The sequence below is a fragment of the Ranitomeya variabilis genome, chromosome 4, assembly GCF_051348905.1.
Source record: "Ranitomeya variabilis isolate aRanVar5 chromosome 4, aRanVar5.hap1, whole genome shotgun sequence".
Lineage (NCBI taxonomy): Eukaryota > Metazoa > Chordata > Amphibia > Anura > Dendrobatidae > Ranitomeya > Ranitomeya variabilis.
In genome coordinates this window covers 500,741,961-500,758,788 of record NC_135235.1, presented here as the reverse complement: position 1 = coordinate 500,758,788, position 16,828 = coordinate 500,741,961, and the positions used below count along the sequence as shown (strand labels likewise).

The following is a 16,828-nucleotide window of genomic DNA, read 5'->3' as shown; positions in this document are numbered from 1 at the left end:
CCTTTATATTGTTCTGCTGCAGTCATCACTCAGGCTCTACCTATGCCCAACCCCACACAGGCCTCCAGCTACAGTCCCACGGTGACCCATTAAGCTTGTCCCGCTGTCCAAGAGAAAGTGGGCTTCAGGCCAGCCGTCGCCTTTCTGTCTGTCCTGCAGTCCTTCCACCATGTCCATCCCTCAGGAAGCTCCTAATACTCGGGATGAGTGCACTCCCCCTGTCCCGGAGTGGGCTATGTCCCAGTCAGTCTCAGACCTGACAAAAGTGTCCCAGTCCCTGGTACAGGTCCTAGAAGCGGCAAGCGTTCCATCTTCTGCCACCAGTGCCACGAACGCCTCCCACGGCGATTCGCATGCACCTGACCACGACCCTCACAGGGTCAGATTGGAGAAAGGATCCAGAAAGAGGACTCTGTCTAGCTCCTCATCCAGCTCTCCGGAACCCGTGGCACCATCTAGAATACCCCTCTCCACCCGTTCCCCCTCCTCTGAGGCGGACGCCGGGTCGGATGTATTTTCTCATTCGGATTCAGATGCAGATCAGTCCTCCGGCACGCAGGACATGATAGATAGCCTTATTTCGGCTATTATTCAAACCCTTGAACTTAAGGAGGAAGATTCCACCTCCCAGGAGGACTCCGTTTCATTCAAACGGGTAAAACGGCCCTCTAGAGTTTTTCCCAATCACAAAGAGTTTGAGAATACTACCTCTAGACACTGGGAACAACCCGGAAAATGTTTTCCAGGAAGGAAGCGTCTGGATATTTTGTACCCCTTTAATCCAGACCTGGTCAGCAAATGGTCTGATTCCCCTAAGGTAGACCCGCCTGTCTCTCGTCTATCCTCGCAGATAGTGCTGTCCATCCCCGATGCAGCGTCTCTTAAGGACGCTACGGACTGGCAAATTGAGGCTTTAACCAAATCAGCCTTTGAGGCGTCTGGCGCCTCTCTGCCCGAATTTCGCCTCCTCTTGGGTGGCGAAAGCCGTGTCTGCCTGGACCAAGATACTTCGCAGGGGCATCGTAGCATCGACTCCTTCGGAGTAACTAGCTGATTTAGCGGACCAGATTGCACACGCGGGGAAATATCTTTTAAATGCCTCCTTGGATGCGGCTGCTTGTCCCGCAAGAGCAAGCAGCAACATCATTGCCATTCGCCGTGTCCTTTGGCTGAAGGCGTGGGACGCAGACCCGCTTCTAAAAAGTCTCTCACTGGCCTTCCGTTCCAAGGCTCCAGGCTCTTTGGCATAGAGCTAGACCAGATCATCTCCGACGCTACAGGTGGAAAGAGCACCTCAATCCAAGCCTAAGCGCCCCTGTAATAGACGGGGACCCCAGTCCTTTCGTCCCTTCCAGCCCTCCTCCTTCTCAGGCGGTTCCTCCCAGCAGGAGCGTTCTTCCTCTCAGGGTGAACGGAGAAAACCTCCCTTCAGGCCTACCCCTCACTGGAGGGCTGAGAGCCTCTCCTATAAATCTTACGGATCTCGCGGCCACAGATTCTCTTCAAAATGACGGGTCACCCCCACCTGGAAATCTTTCCAGGGTGGGAGGTAGGCTTCTTCTGTTCACGGAGGCTTGGTTATCGGTGGTCGACGACGCCTGTTTAGGGAGATCATCACATCAGGCTACAAAATAGAATTTTCTTCACCCCCAGGAAGGCGTTTCTTCCTCTCCCGTCCACCCAAGCAGCCTTCCCATGCCCCAGGGCTCCTTCAGGCAGTCAATGCCCTTCTCACATCAGGAGTGATCGTTCCTGTTCCTTACCGCGAGCGGTTTTCGGGTTTTTACTCAAATCTGTTCGTGGTTCCGAAAAAAAGACGTCTCACTCTGCCCGATTTTGGATCTCAAACAGTTGAACCGCCACCTTCGGGTTCGGCACTTCAAGATGGAGTCTCTGCGCTCAGTGATCGCCTCTATGGAACCGAGGGGTAATATCTGTGCTCTGTGGACATTCAGGATGCGTACCTGCATATTCCTATTTATCAGAGGTTCCTTCGTTTCGCGATTCGCGAGCAACATTACCAGTTTACAGCTTTCCCGTTCGGCCTGGCGTCCGCCCCCAGGGTCTTTACGAAATTAATGGCAGCGGTCATGGCCTTCCTTCGTTCGAAGGGGATCCTTATAATCCACTATCTCGACAACCTTCTGGTCAAGGGTCCGTCTCTCCAGGACTGCGACCAGAGCCTCCAGATCACTCTGGACACACTGACCCGCCTCGGTTAGATAATCAACAAGGACAAGTCGACCTTGATTCCAACTCAACGCCTCGAGTTCCTGGGCATGGAATTTAACACAATTCAAGCTCAGGTCATCCTCCCGAAGGAGAAGTGCCTCTCTCTCCGACAGGGCATCAAAGCCTTAAAGCGCCCTGTTCCTCTGCCTCTACGGCTCTGCATGAGAGTTCTAGGGAAGATGGTCGCTTCCATGGATGCAGTACCTTATGCTTAATTCCACTCTCGCCCTCTCCTGCTGGCTCTCCTGTCTGCCTAGGACAAGAACCCACTTTCCCTGGATCGCCCAATTCAACTTCTTCTCAATGTGAGACAGTCTCTCACTTGGTGGACGCTTTCCACCTCCAGTCTACGCGGAAGGTCATTTCTCCCCCTCCGCTGGCAGATCGTCACCACCGACGCCAGTCTTCAGGGGTGGGGTGGGGTGCGGTCTTTCTCCATTACATAGCGCACGGTTGCTGTAATGTTGAAGAGACCCTTCTCCAGATCAATCTCTTAGAGATCAGGGCGATCTTCCTCACCCTCCTCCGCTGGCAGCCCCTCCTCGCGGGAAATCCGGTCCGCATTCAGTCGGACAACGCCACGGCCGTGGCTTACATAAATCATCAGGGAGGGACTTGCAGCAAGCAGATCATGAGGGAGATGTCAAGCATTCTGTGGTGGGCAGAGAACCATGTTCCCGCCATCTCAGCTGTCCACATTCCAGGGGTGGACAATTGGGAAGCCGACTTTCCCAGCCATCAGGGCCTCGCGTTAGGCGAGTGGCCTCTCCATCCCACCGTCTTCAACCAAATATGTCAGAGATGGGGAGTTCCGGACGTCAACCTAATGGCCTCCCGAACAAACCACAAGGTTCCCCAGTATTTATCAAGGTCTCGGGACCCGATAGCCGTCGGTTGCGATGCTCTGGTGATCCCGTGAGGGCATGTGGAACTGGGCCATCTGTTTCCTCCTCTTCCCTTGATCCCAAGGGTCGTAAAAAAGATAAAGGCCCCGTTCTCTTAATAGCTCCAGATTGGCCTCGCAGGGCCTGGTACTCGGTGCATATCGGAAAGTGTATACTGCCGAGGAGAAGTTAACTTTTCCTTATTTGCATAGTGGCGGCCTCCTAGCAACAGCAGCATACACCCATAGTAACCTGTGTCCCCCAATGAAGGCTCCAAGAAAGAGATTTTACGGTAAGAACCAAAAATCCCTCCTTTTCATTCCTGTCATACCACTTTGCATTAATTCCTGAAAATCACCTGAAGGGTTAATTAAACACTTGAAATCAATTTTGAATACGTTGAGGTGGTGTGGTTTTTAAAATGGTATTACTTTTGGGGATATAGGACCCCCAAAGTCACTTCAAAACTGAACAGGTCCCGATAAAAAGTACGGTAAGTTTTGTAAATTGCCTTAAAAAAAAAAAAAGAAAAGTTACTGCTACATTTTAAAGCCTTCTTAAATGCTAACAAAATAAAACATTTTACAAATGGTGCTGATGTAAAGCAGACATTAGGGAAATGTTGTTTTTGTTTTTGTATGATACGACTGTAGGGATTAAAGATATAATCATTGAAAGTTTGAAAATTGCTAATTTTTTAACATTTGTCAAATTTTTGATTATATTTTGCGTATATAATAAAAAAAAAATCATCAACCTAAATTTAGCATTGTCATAAAGTACAATGTGTCACGAAAAAACAGTCTCAAAATCACTGGGATTTGTTGAAGCTTTCCGGAGTCATTACCACAAAAAGAGACATGTCAGATTTTAAAAAAAATTAATAATAATAATAAAATGGCCCGGTCACTAAGGGGTTAAGTCCCATTCTTGAAACACTATACAGTTATATAATGGTGGGGGTCTAATTATGTATATCTTTAATTGCAGGTATCTGTGAATAGCCAAGGTAAGTCCGTGCGCATGTATAGTGTTCTTTGCTGTCGTCTTCTGTGTTTGCATCTTAATTATTTTGATTTATTTTGAGTAGTAGCACTCTCAGGAAAGAGAAATATTTAACATCTATTTATGTGCATGTCTAAGGGTATGTTTCCCTGTGGCTTATTTGCTGCGGATTGGACGCTGCGTTCAGCTGCAGCATCCAATCCGCAAGCATCCAGATGTTACAGCATAGTGGAGATGATTTTATTAAATCTCATCTCCGCTATGCGTTCAAAGACGCAGACCTGCGTATCCGGACGTGCGGCGCGTCCGTTTAACGGACTGTGCCCGCCGCGCCCTATCAGCGACGCGGGATTTCCGTGACAGACAAACAGACGGAAGTGACCCTTAGACGATTATATAGATAGATAGACAACATTGTATCCACCATGCACAACAGCTGATGTCACAGCTCACCTCCTCCCTTTACCTTCACAATAACCTTTTGTCCTGATGAGGGCACGCTCATTTAATACTCCAATATGGTTGGGTCTGAATCCATTGCTGCTAATGTCTATGTGCCGAACCAGGGAGTAAGAGTATTAGATTACACCTAGTCACCATTGCAATATATCTTTTTTTTATTTTTATTTTTTTTTAATCTAGATGGAGAAATTAAAAATAATAAATTAAAAACTTTTGTAAAAATATATTTATCATACAGGACTGACTTAATGAAAAGATACTTTCAGATGACACATTCCCTTTGAAAAGTCATAAAACACTTTATTTTATAGGTATTATTAACTAGGTTTATGTAGTACATAAGAGTATTAAAAAATGTCAGAAAGGGGAGTGAAGGAATTGCCAATTCAACCTGTCAAGTAAGGCCCTGATCACAATGCGTTTATGCAGTGCATCCGTTTTTGGAGATTCAGGTGGAACCCCCGACTGAGCAATAGACTTCAGTGTCATGAAGTCCAAATGGAGTTTAGTTACATTTTTGTGCCCATTGAAAAAAGAGAAGCAGTAAAAGTTTTTGTGCCCGTATGAAAAGTGGTACACTGTGGGAAGAAAGCACATATTGAGCTCCATGTGTGACATTGCAATCTAGTGTGCCATCGGGGGTTGCATTTGAATCTTGCTTTTCGGGTATCCATATGGAACCCTTGGACATGCTTCATAGTGTGTGAACTAGGCCTCAAGGTGTTATCAGGTAATGACCCATTGTATAAATCAGGTTTTTGTTTTTAAATGTATTTGTTTAAAAAAAAAAAAAAAAAGCAACGTGTTAAGGTATGTTTCCACGGGCTGCGCTTTGGACGCAGCAGATACCTCGCTCCGCCCAAAGCTCCACCCCCCTTTGTATGCACGGTGATTCTGCCTGTGTTCACTGGACTGTGATATTTATCTTGTGGGGAAGAAGCGTCTCCGCAATATAGGCATGCTGCGGTCTAGAAAGACGTGCCGCATGTCCGGATACGCAGGGCCGCCGGATGCTACCGTACGCACATAGTGGAGACTGGATTTCATAAAATTCCCTCCACTATGCTGTAACATCTGGACGCTGCGGATTGGAAGCTGCGGCTGTACCCAGTGTCCAATCCGCAGCAAACCCTCATGTAATACGCCATGTGGAAACATACCCTTAGTGTTCCATATGACAATCCTTGTGAAAATTGCAATAGCATTAAGCTACTTACTGGTAGCGGCGTTTTTCGGAGGCACATGACAGCACTACGAGAGAGGGGATCCACCCTTCAGGAACAGGAAACCTACAGATACAAAAAGGGCGGCACCTCTCCCATGGATCAGTTGTATTTCAGAGCCTGAGAGGACTTCCGCAGTTAGTGGCACACAAATATACATTATATACAGCTTATATACAAAAATATGCTAATGTATTGAAACTAGATACCATCCGTGAGATCTATATATCTCGATATATACATATATAAATATATATACATTTTAGGAAGTGCAACCCCCACGTGAATAGAGAGGGAACTAAGGGTGCTGTCATGGGCCTCCGAAAAACGCCGCTACCAGTAAGTAGCTTAATGCTTTATTCGGACTCCCATGACAGCACTACGAGAGATTTACAGAGATGTCAGCTACCTTAGGGAGGGACTACACTGTGTTCCAAATTATTATGCAAATTGTATTTAAGTGTCATAAAGATTTAATTGTTATGTTTTTCAAATAAACTTGTGGATGGTATTGTGTCTCAGGGCTCAATGGATCACTGAAATCAATCTTAAACACATGTGATAATTGGTTTTCCAGGTGATTCTAATTAAAGGAAAACTACTTAAAAATGATGTTCCACATTATTAAGCAGGTCACAGTTTTCAAGTAAAATGGGAAAGAAAAAATCTTTCTGCTGCTGAAAAGCGTCAAATAGTGCAATGCCTTGGTGAAGGGATGAAAACATTAGAAATTTTCCAAAAGCATAAGCGTGATCATCGTACTGTTAAGAGATTTGTGGCTGTCTCTGAGCACAAATGTGTTTGTGCTGATAAAGGCATAATGAGGAAGATTTCTGCCAGGCAAGTTCATCGGATTAAGAGAGCAGCTGCTAAAAAGCCATTACAAAGCAGCAAACAGATATTTGAAGCTGCTGGTGCCTCTGGAGTCCCTCGAACCTCAAGGTGTAGGCTCCTTCAAAGGCTTGCTGTGGTGCATAAACCTACTATTCGGCCACCCTTAAACAGTGTTCACAAGCAGAAATGGTTGCATTGGGCCCACACATACATGAAGACTAATTTCCAAACAGTCTTGTTTACTGATAAGTGTTGAGCAACACTGGATGGTCCAGATGGATGGAGTAGTGGATGGTTGGTGGATGGCCACCATGTCCCAACAAGGCTGCAACGTCAGCGATGAGGTGGAGGAGTCATGTTTTGGGCCAGAATCATGGGGAACAGCTGGTAAGGCCCTTTAAGGTTCCTGAAGGTGTGAAAATGACCTCTGCAAAGTATATAGAGTTTCTGACTGACAACTTTCTTCTATGGTCTAAAAAGCAGAAACGTGCATTCAGGAGCAAAATCATCTTCATGCTGACAATGCCCCATCTCATGCTGCAAAGAATACCTCTGAGTCATTGGCTGCTATGGGCATAAAAGGAGATAAACTCATGGTGTGGCCACCATCTTCCCCTGACCTCAACCCTATAGAGAACCTTTAGAGGATCATCAAGCAAAAGCTCTATGAGGGTGGGAGGCAGTTCACATCCAAACAGCAGCTCTGGGAGGCTATTCCAACTTCATGCAAAGAAATACAAGCAGAAATTCTCCAAAAACTCACAAGTTCAATGGATGCAAGAATTGTGAAGGTGACATCAAAGAAGGGTCCTATGTTAACATGTAACTTGGCCTGTTGGGATGTTTTGGCGTTAAATAGCTTTTTTGTTCAGTGAATGTGACCTCCTAATGCTGCAAATTCCACAAATGAGCATTTTCAGTTCTTTAAAACATATCAAATGTTTAGAAATTCTACTGTGCATAATAATTTGGAACAGTGCATTTTGAGTTTTTATTCATTTTGGAGATTATACTGTTATCATTGGGAGGTTTCTTCAATAAAATTTGATGTATAATTTAATGGGTGATGACTTTTATTAGACTGACTGTCATTTGCACCGACCATTTAGGAAAATCTGATAAAAATGTAATTTGCATAATAATTTGGAACATAGTGTATAGCTTGTAGCACCCTTAACCCGAAGGTGAGATCAGAGGAGAACCCTAAGTCCAACCGATAGTGCTTAAAAAAGGTGGAAGGGGACAACCACCTGGCTGCCTTACATATCTGGTCGATTGACACTCCAGATCTTTCCGCCCAGGATGATGCCATGGCCTGGGTGGAATGCGCCCTCAGATTCTGCGGAGCTGGACCCCCACCTGCAGTATAAGCCAGAGAGATAGCCTCCCTAATCTACTTTGCTAGTGTGTATTTCGATACTCTAAAGGTACCTTCACACATAACGATTTCGTTAACGATATCGTTGCAACGTCCCGCTTTTGGTGACGTAGCAACGATCCCGCTTAACGATCTCGTTATGTGTGACAGCGACCAACGATCAGGCCCCTGCTGGGAGATCGTTGGTTGTAGGGAATGATCAGGACCTTTTTTTGGTCGCTGATCACCCGCTGTCATCGCTGGATCGGCGTGTGACGCCGATCCAGCGATGTGTTCACTTGTAACCAGGGTAAATATCGGGTTACTAAGCGCAGGGCCGCGCTTAGTAACCCGATATTTACCCTGGTTACCATTGTAAAAGTTAAAAAAAACAAAACAAAAAACAGTACATACTCACATTCCGATGTCTGTCACGTCCCCCGGCGTCAGCTTCCCGCACTGACTGTCAGTGCCGGCCGTAAAGCAAAGCACAGCGGTGACGTCACAGCTGTGCTCTGCTTTATGGCCGGCGCTGACAGTCAGTGCGGGAAGCTGACGCCGGGGGACGTGACAGACATCGGAATGTGAGTATGTACTGTTTTTTGTTTTGTTTTTACTTTTACAATGGTAACCAGGGTAAATATTGGGTACTAAGCGCGGCCCTGCACTTCGTAACCCGATGTTTACTCTGGTTACCCGGGTGCTGCAGGGGGACTTCGGCATCGTTGAAGACAGTTTCAACGATGCCGAAGTCGTTCCCCTGATCGTTGGTCGCTGGAGAGAGCTGTCTGTGTGACAGCTCCCCAGCGACCACACAACGACTTGCCAACGATCACGGCCAGGTCGTATCGCTGGTCGTGATCGTTGGTAAGTCGTTTAGTGTGACGGTACCTTTAGCCCTTTCCTAGGACATTGGAAGGATAAGAATAGTGCATTATCTCTCTTCCAAGCATCAGTGACTGAGATATATTCTAACAGGCATCTTCTAACATCCAATGTATGGAGTATCTCTTCCTTAGGGTACCGTCACACAGTACCATTTTGATCGCTACGACGGTACGATTCGTGACGTTCTAGCGATATCGTTACGATATCGCAGTGTCTGACACGCAGCAGCGATCAGGGATCCTGCTGAGAATCGTACGTCGTAGCAGATCGTTTGGAACTTTCTTTCGTCGCTTGATCACCCGCTGACATCGCTGGATCGTTGTGTGTGACAGCGATCCAGCGATGTGTTCGCTTGTAACCAGGGTAAACATCGGGTAACTAAGCGCAGGGCCGCGCTTAGTAACCCGATGTTTACCCTGGTTACCAGCGTAAAACGTAAAAAAAAACAAACAGTATATACTCACATTCCGGTGTCAGTCCTCCGGCGTCTCAGCTTCTCTGCAGTGTGAGCGCCGGCCAGCCGGAAAGCGAGCACAGCGGTGACGTCTGACGTCACCGCTCTGCTTTCCGGCTATGGAGCTTACACAGTGCAGAGAAGCAGAACGCCGGGGACAGACACCGGAATGTAAGTATGTACTGTTTGGTTTTTTTTACGTTTACGCTGGTAACCAGGGTAAACATCGGGTTACTAAGCGCGGCCCTGCGCTTAGTTACCCGATGTTTACCCTGGTTACCCGGGGACTTCGGCATCGCTCCAGCGCCGTGATTGCAAAGTGTGACCGCAGTCTACGACGCTGGAGCGATAATCATACGATCGCTGCGACGTCACGGATCGTGCCGTCGTAGCGATTAAAATGGTACTGTGTGACGGTACCCTTAGAGTTAGAAAGATTAGGTCGAAATAATGGTAGGACTATCTCCTGTGATCTGTGAAAATGTGATGCTACTTTTGGCAAATAAGCCGGGTCCGGCTTGAGGACTACTCTATCTTGTAAAACCTCTGTATAAGGGGAAAGTCTGGAAAGCGCCTGGATGTCCCCTATCCTACGAGCAGATGTTATTGCTACCAAAAAAGCTGTTTTAAGGGATAACATCTTAATTGAGGCTAAATGTAAAGGCTCAAACGGTTCCCTAGTCAAGGCTGAAAGGACTAGGTTGAGATCCCAAAATACCAACCTATTCTTGTGTATGGGTCTAGCTCTACTAGATGCCTTAATAAACCTTGAGACCCAATAGTTATTAGCGATGTTACAAGAAAACAGCACCCCCAGGGCTGAGACTTGTACTTTTAGTGTACTAGTGGATAGATTTAGCTCCAAACCCTTCTGCAGAAATTCTAAGATCTGATTTATGGGTATTCCTTCATCAATATTAAAATCTGAAGAGGCCAGGAACTTCTTCCAGGTTCTAGAGTAGATCTTTGTTGTTGTTTGTTTTCTACTCTTCAGAAGGGTATCTATTAAATTTGGGGAGAAACCTCTATCTCTTAGCAATGACCTCTCAAACTCCATGCCGTTAAATAGAGCCCCTTCACTTGTGGATGGCTGAACGGACCCTGGTAGAGTAAGTCCGGAATGTCTGGAAGCACCCAGGGGTCGTCTACCGACATGGTCCTGAGCCAAGCGAACCAGGCCCTTCTGGGCCAGAATGGGGCAATCAGTATGACTCTTGCCCGATCCTCTCTGATCTTTCTGACCACTAGGGGCAACAGGCCCAATGGGGGGGAATGCGTAAGACAACCGAAAATCCCATTCTATCAGGAAGGCGTCCACTGCCAGAGGATTCTCCCTGGGATTTAGGGAACAGAATTTTCTTGTTTTTCTGTAGGATCCTGTCCCTGCAGGAACAGGAAACCAACTGATCCATGGGAGAGGTGCCGCCCTTTTTGTATCTGTAGGGTTCCTGAAGGGTGGATCCCTTAACTCGTAGTGCTGTCATGGGAGTCCGAATAAATTTTTATTCCATGCTTATCTGTAATACTGGCTGCTGGGGCTGTTTTAAGCTCTTAACGTCTTCTTTCACGGAATTCACATGTACATTAGTAGCAATAAATTCAGTCCTTATTGAGGCATTTATTGAGCATGTGCAAAAGTCATTGTGAAGGGAGGGGAAGCTGTGGTGGGCAGCCGGAGTCCTTTCAATGTCCTCTGTGTCTGTCATATAGAGTAGATTAGCAGATGTTCGGAGGGGTGGGGTACGGTGGGCTACTTGTCAGTCAAACACTTCATAATACACTGTACAACCTATCAAAGAATTTTTTAATTCCCATTGTGGGACTGGTAAGTATTGTAAATATAAAAAATAATAAATCCCAGGATTATTATTATTAATATTAATAAATGGTTCATTTATATAAAAAAGAAAGAAACCAAACTCCTGCAAAAAACACACATTTGATATTGCATATTCTTAGTGACCCATACTGTAAAATATTTAATTATTTATCTCTTTTTCAGTGAACGGAAAAAAATAACATTGAAAAACCATGTCAGAATTGCTTTTTCTTTGTTTATCCCACAAAAAATAAAATAAGTTATCAAAAAAATGCATTCATCCCAAATAGAAACAAAAAAGAACATCTCGTTACATAAAAATACAAGCTGTTATTGTGACAGGTTTACCGCAACAGAAAAGAGCCAGAAGACCGCAGCGTCTCTTTTCTCCTACTCCTACACTGATTAGAACAACGTCGCTTTCATATTAAACGGTGTAAATTTCTTTATCTGCTCAGTTGAGAGCTCCTGGAAGTTTTCCTTAAGGCTCTCAGCTGTGCACTGTTAGCGATTATATAATCTGGGTCCTGGCTAGCACTCATTGTCCGAGGTAGCTTATGCTACATAGCTGGAGGTTGTTGGTGGAGAAGGTGTTTGATGGATTTATCTGTTACTGTGCTAGGTTTTGAGTTGTTTGATAATTACCTTTCTTCTCTTTGGTTTAACTCCATCCTCCACTCTCAGGTGTTTACCTTTGTTATTTTTGAGTATATTTGTATGATTGGTATTTTCCTTTATCCCTGTTCATATTACTTTGTTAGTCTGGTTTGTGTATTACGGTACACTACTACTTCCCTGGGTGGGAGAGGGGTATAGATTGAGGGGGGAATCAGGAGCTATGGAAAGGTACGTGGCCCCGGCGTCTTCACCATCAGATATAATCCAAGGAACAGGGAGACACCCGACAAGTGATAGTTATTCTGAGAGCAATAACTTATATTCTGTTTACAAAGCTGTTTGATCTCCTCGCCCCCTAAACCCTAATAGTTAAAAAATTTTGCTGAAAAGTAAAATGATATATTGGGTATCAACTGTAATTGTATTGAACCACAGATTAAAGTTGACATGTTAATTTTACTGCATTGTGAATTATTTGAAAAATATGAGCACTTTTTTTTAATCATTCTTAGAACAATAAAGATGTCATAAAAGGTGACCAGTACAATGATAAAAAGCTTTTTCCGCATTGCTGTATTGCTAACTGTAAAAACTCTTTGTAAGAACCGCTGCACCCAGTAATCTAAGTGGGTCTCTGTGTCTGTATCTGGCTGCTCTCAGATGAGGTAGCAAAAACATGCTGACAGATTCTATTTAACCCCTTTCTGACCTCGGACTGGATAGTACGTCCGAGGTCAGAACCCCCGCTTTGATGCAGGCTCCGGCGGTGAGTCCGCATCAAAGCCGGGACATGTCAGCTGTTTTGAACAGCTGACATGTGCCCGCAATAGCGGAGGGTGAAATCGCGATTCACCTGCCGCTATTAACTAGTTAAATGCCACTGTCAAACGCAGACAGCGGCATTTAACCTGCGCTTCCGGCCTGGCGACCGGAAATGAGTGCATCGCTGACCCCCGTCACATGATCGGGGCTCAGCGATGCTTCTGTATAGTAACCATAGAGGTCCTTGAGACCTCTAGGGTTACTGATCCCCGGTAGCTGTGAGCGCCACCCTGTGGTCGGCGCTCATAGCACACCTGCATTTCTGCTGCATAGCAGCGATCTGATGATCGCTGCTATGTAGCAGAGGCGATCGAGTTGTGCCAGCTTCTCTGTGCCAGCTTCAGAGGCTATTGAAGCATGGCAAAATAAAAAAAAAAAAATATATAAAAGTTTAAATCACCCCCCTTTTGCCCCATTCAAAATAAATCAATAAAAAAAATCAAACCTACACATATTTGGTATCGCCGTGTTCAGAATCACCCGATCTATCAATAAAAAAAGCATTAACCTGATCGCTAAACAGTTTAGCGTAGCAAGAAAAAAATTTGAAACACCAGAATAACGGGGTTTTTTTGTCGCCGCGACATTGCATTAAAATGCAATAACGGGCGATCAAAAGAACGTATCTGCACCGAGATGGTATCATTAAAAACGCCAGCTCGGCATGCAAAAAATAAGCCTTCACCCGACCCCAGATCATGAAAAATGGAGACGCTACGGGTATCGGAAAATGGCGCAATTTTTTTTTTTTTTTTTTTTTTTTTTAGCAAAGTTTGGAATTTTTTTTCACCTCTTAGATAAAAAATAACATAGTTATGTTAGGTGTCTATGTACTCATAATGACCTGGAGAATCATAATGGCAGGTCAGTTTTAGCATTTAGTGTACCTAGCAAAAAAAGCCAAACAAAAAACAAGTGTGGAACTGCACTTTTTTTGCAATTTCACCGCACTTGGAATTTTTTTCCCGTTTTCTAGTACACGACATACTAAAACCAATGATGTCGTTCAAAAGTACAACTTGTTTAGCAAAAAATAAGCCCTCACATGGCCAAATTGACGGAAAAATAAAAAAGTTATGGCTCTGGGAAGGAGGGGAGCGAAAAACGAACACGGAAAAACGGAAAATCCCAAGGTCATGAAGGGGTTAAAGGGAGTTTGTCGTCCCAAAATGGCATTTAAGATGCATAAACCTTTTATATAGGGGACCCAGCCCTTATTTCAATCATACTAGGCAAGTATAGCTTAATTAAAAATAAACTTTTATGTGATGAGCCAGTGTGGGCTCTTTGGTGCACCCTTGCCGTGGCCTATGCCCTGGTGCATCATCATGGCCTTCTATTTGCATAATAAAGCCGGTATCTTAGCACGGTGGCTCAGTGGTTAGCACTGTTGCTTTGTAGCGCTGGGGTACAGGTTTGAAATCCCATTAAGAACAACATCTGCACGGAGTTTGTACGTTCTCTCCGTGTTTGCGTGGGTTTCCTCCAGGTTCTCCGCTTTCCTCCCACACTCCAAAGACATACTGATAGGGAAATGAGATTGTGAGCCCCATCGGGGGCAGTGCCGTTAATGTCTGTAAAGCGCTGTGGAATTAATAGCGCTATATAAGTTAGTAAACATTCTCCATGACTCTCCTACAACAAACCAGATTACTACTCATTGCCGGAGGCACAGAAGCCTTACGAGGTATACAAATCCTAAGTTAATATTGGAATAGTAGGCAGACACGAGTGTATACTCCAAGATCACGCCGATGGTTGTCATCCTCTTTCTTTCTGCGTGACACATAATATCATGAGATCTGATCTTTGCTCTTGTTGTTCTGACCTCTTCATGTAATCAGTTAGATACAGACTTGTAGTTATTCATCCTATTAACATATAGATATTTTTTATTGCAGGTGAATATGAGGAAGCTTTAAAGGTAATTACTTACTCTCCACATCAAACCCATTTCATGAAAAATGTGCCCTTACAATGTGTGTAAGGCTAATACTAGAAGTGGTGCAGAGTTACTGATTCTTGTATTGGGGGCTCGGAGCTTCCGGTTACCTTTTTTGAGTTTGTGTCTTGAATGTGTGTGTTTATTTGTTCCTTCAACTGCACGTTTTAGTTAAAGTCCTGGATTATGGTATTCCAGTTTGTGTCCGATATAGGACAGAGTTTACTGTATCAGCAGTGACCACAGTTGAATGTAATGGGAACTGGCTGATGGGTCATTTCAGTGGCTACTATAAGGGTACTGTCACACCGTGCAATTTTCGTCGCTACGACGGCACGATCCGTGACGTCGCAGCGTCGTATGAGTATCGCTCCAGCGTCGTAGACTGCGGTCACACTTTGCAATCACGGCGCTGGAGCGATGCCGAAGTCCCCGGGTAACCAGGGTAAACATCGGGTTACTAAGCGCAGGGCCGCGCTTAGTAACCCGATGTTTACCGTGGTTACCAGCGTAAAAGTAAAAAAAAACAAACCGTACATACTCACCATCTGATGTCCGTCAGGTCCCTTGCAGTCTGCTTCCCGCTCTGACTGAGTGCAGCCGTACAGTGAGAGCAGATCACAGCGGTGACGTCACCGCTGTGATCTGCTCTCACTTTCCGGCCGGCGCTCAGTCAGAGCGGGAAGCAGACTGCAAGGGACCTGACGGACATCAGATGGTGAGTATGTACGGTTTTTTTTTTTTTACTTTTACGCTGGTAACCACGGTAAACATCGGGTTACTAAGCGCGGCCCTGCGCTTAGTAACCCGATGTTTACCCTGGTTACCAGCGAACGCATCGCTGGATCGCTGTCACACACAACGATCCAGCGATGACAGCGGGAGATCCAGCGACGAAAGAAAGTTTCAAACGATCTGCTACGACGTACGATTCTCAGCAGGGTCCCTGATCGCTGCTGCGTGTCAGACACTGCGATATCGTATGGATATCGCTGGAACGTCACGAATCGTACCGTCGTAGCGATCGTAATTGCACTGTGTGACAGTACCCTTAGGGTACTGTCACACAGTGCCATTTTCATCGCTACGACGGCACGATTCGTGACGTTGCAGCGTCGTATAAGTATCGCTCCAGCGTCGTATACTGCGGTCACACGTTGCAATACACGGCGCTGGAGCGATAATTTCATGACGTATTTGCGATGTAGAAGCCGTTGGTTACTGTGCGCACATCGTATACAACCCGTGTCACACAATGCAATCATGCCGCCACAGCGGGACACTAGACGACGAAAGAAAGTTTCAAACGATCTGCTACGACGTACGATTCTCAGCGGGGATCCGGATCGCAGTAGCGTGTCAGACACAGCGATATCGTAAATGCATCGCTGGAACGTCACGAATCGTGCCGTTGTAGCGATCAAAATTGCACTGTGTGACGGTACCCTTAGTTAGCCCCCTCTGTCCATACATTGGCTGTGAAAGATAAGGGCAGGCCGATATACTGATATGAGCAGCCAGTCCCCTTCACCTACAAGCACGGTCATTTTCTGAAATGGGAAGCTCTGTCTTGTCAGATACAACGCAGAAAAGCAGCTGCCAGGACCTAGTACCAGAGCCTGTAGCCAAATATCATAGCACCTTTTACACATGGTCTACCTTTGTAAGTTGTATAACTTACTAATTTGAAAAGGACCTGTCACTTGTGATAAATGTTTGTTGTTTTTTTTAAACAGATAATTTTTATTAAAAATTCCAAATTTTCCATTTTCAATGATCGTGTATAATATTATCATTACATATTCTAAAACAGACAAAACATCCCAACTTTAAATCCCTAGCCCTCTTTTAACCCTAACCCCGACATTCCAAAGAGAACAATTTTCATGGCAGTTATAGAATAACAGAGTATAAAATTAGTTTAAGGGGGTGGAAAGGGGGTCAACGATTAGGGATTATCATTGTATATATTCTATGCGCGAGAATTAGAAGATTCGTGGGCAGCCCTGGAGTATCAAGCCAAGGACTCCATCGCTTTTCGAATTTGCAAAACCAGTTTGGTTTAAAATAGACTCCTCTTTCCAACCGGATTATATTATTTATCTTTCTCTTTAGTTCTCCCATAGCTGGAGGTTGTTTGTCTAACCAGTGACATGCAAGATGTTTACATGCTTGAAATAGGATACGGCAGATGCCTGCAAATAGGGGCGAGTCAGGATCCACTCCATCTTCGAATAGTCCCAGTATACATATACAGGGATCTGTTAATAATTTCACTCCATACACCG

The 16,828-nt window shown here is 45.2% G+C and overlaps 1 protein-coding gene across 5 annotated transcripts in view; it reads left to right on the top strand.

The window, feature by feature from the left end:
• NBR1 (NBR1 autophagy cargo receptor) overlaps window positions 1–16,828 on the top strand; it is an 85,336-nt gene that overhangs the window by 31,210 nt on the left and 37,298 nt on the right. For all 5 annotated transcript variants that reach the window (XM_077252035.1, XM_077252034.1, XM_077252033.1 and 2 more), the window contains exons 4-5: window positions 4,107–4,125; window positions 14,500–14,522. In XM_077252035.1, the coding sequence (XP_077108150.1) occupies window positions 4,107–4,125; window positions 14,500–14,522 (42 nt within the window). The remainder of the gene's footprint in view (window positions 1–4,106; window positions 4,126–14,499; window positions 14,523–16,828) is intronic.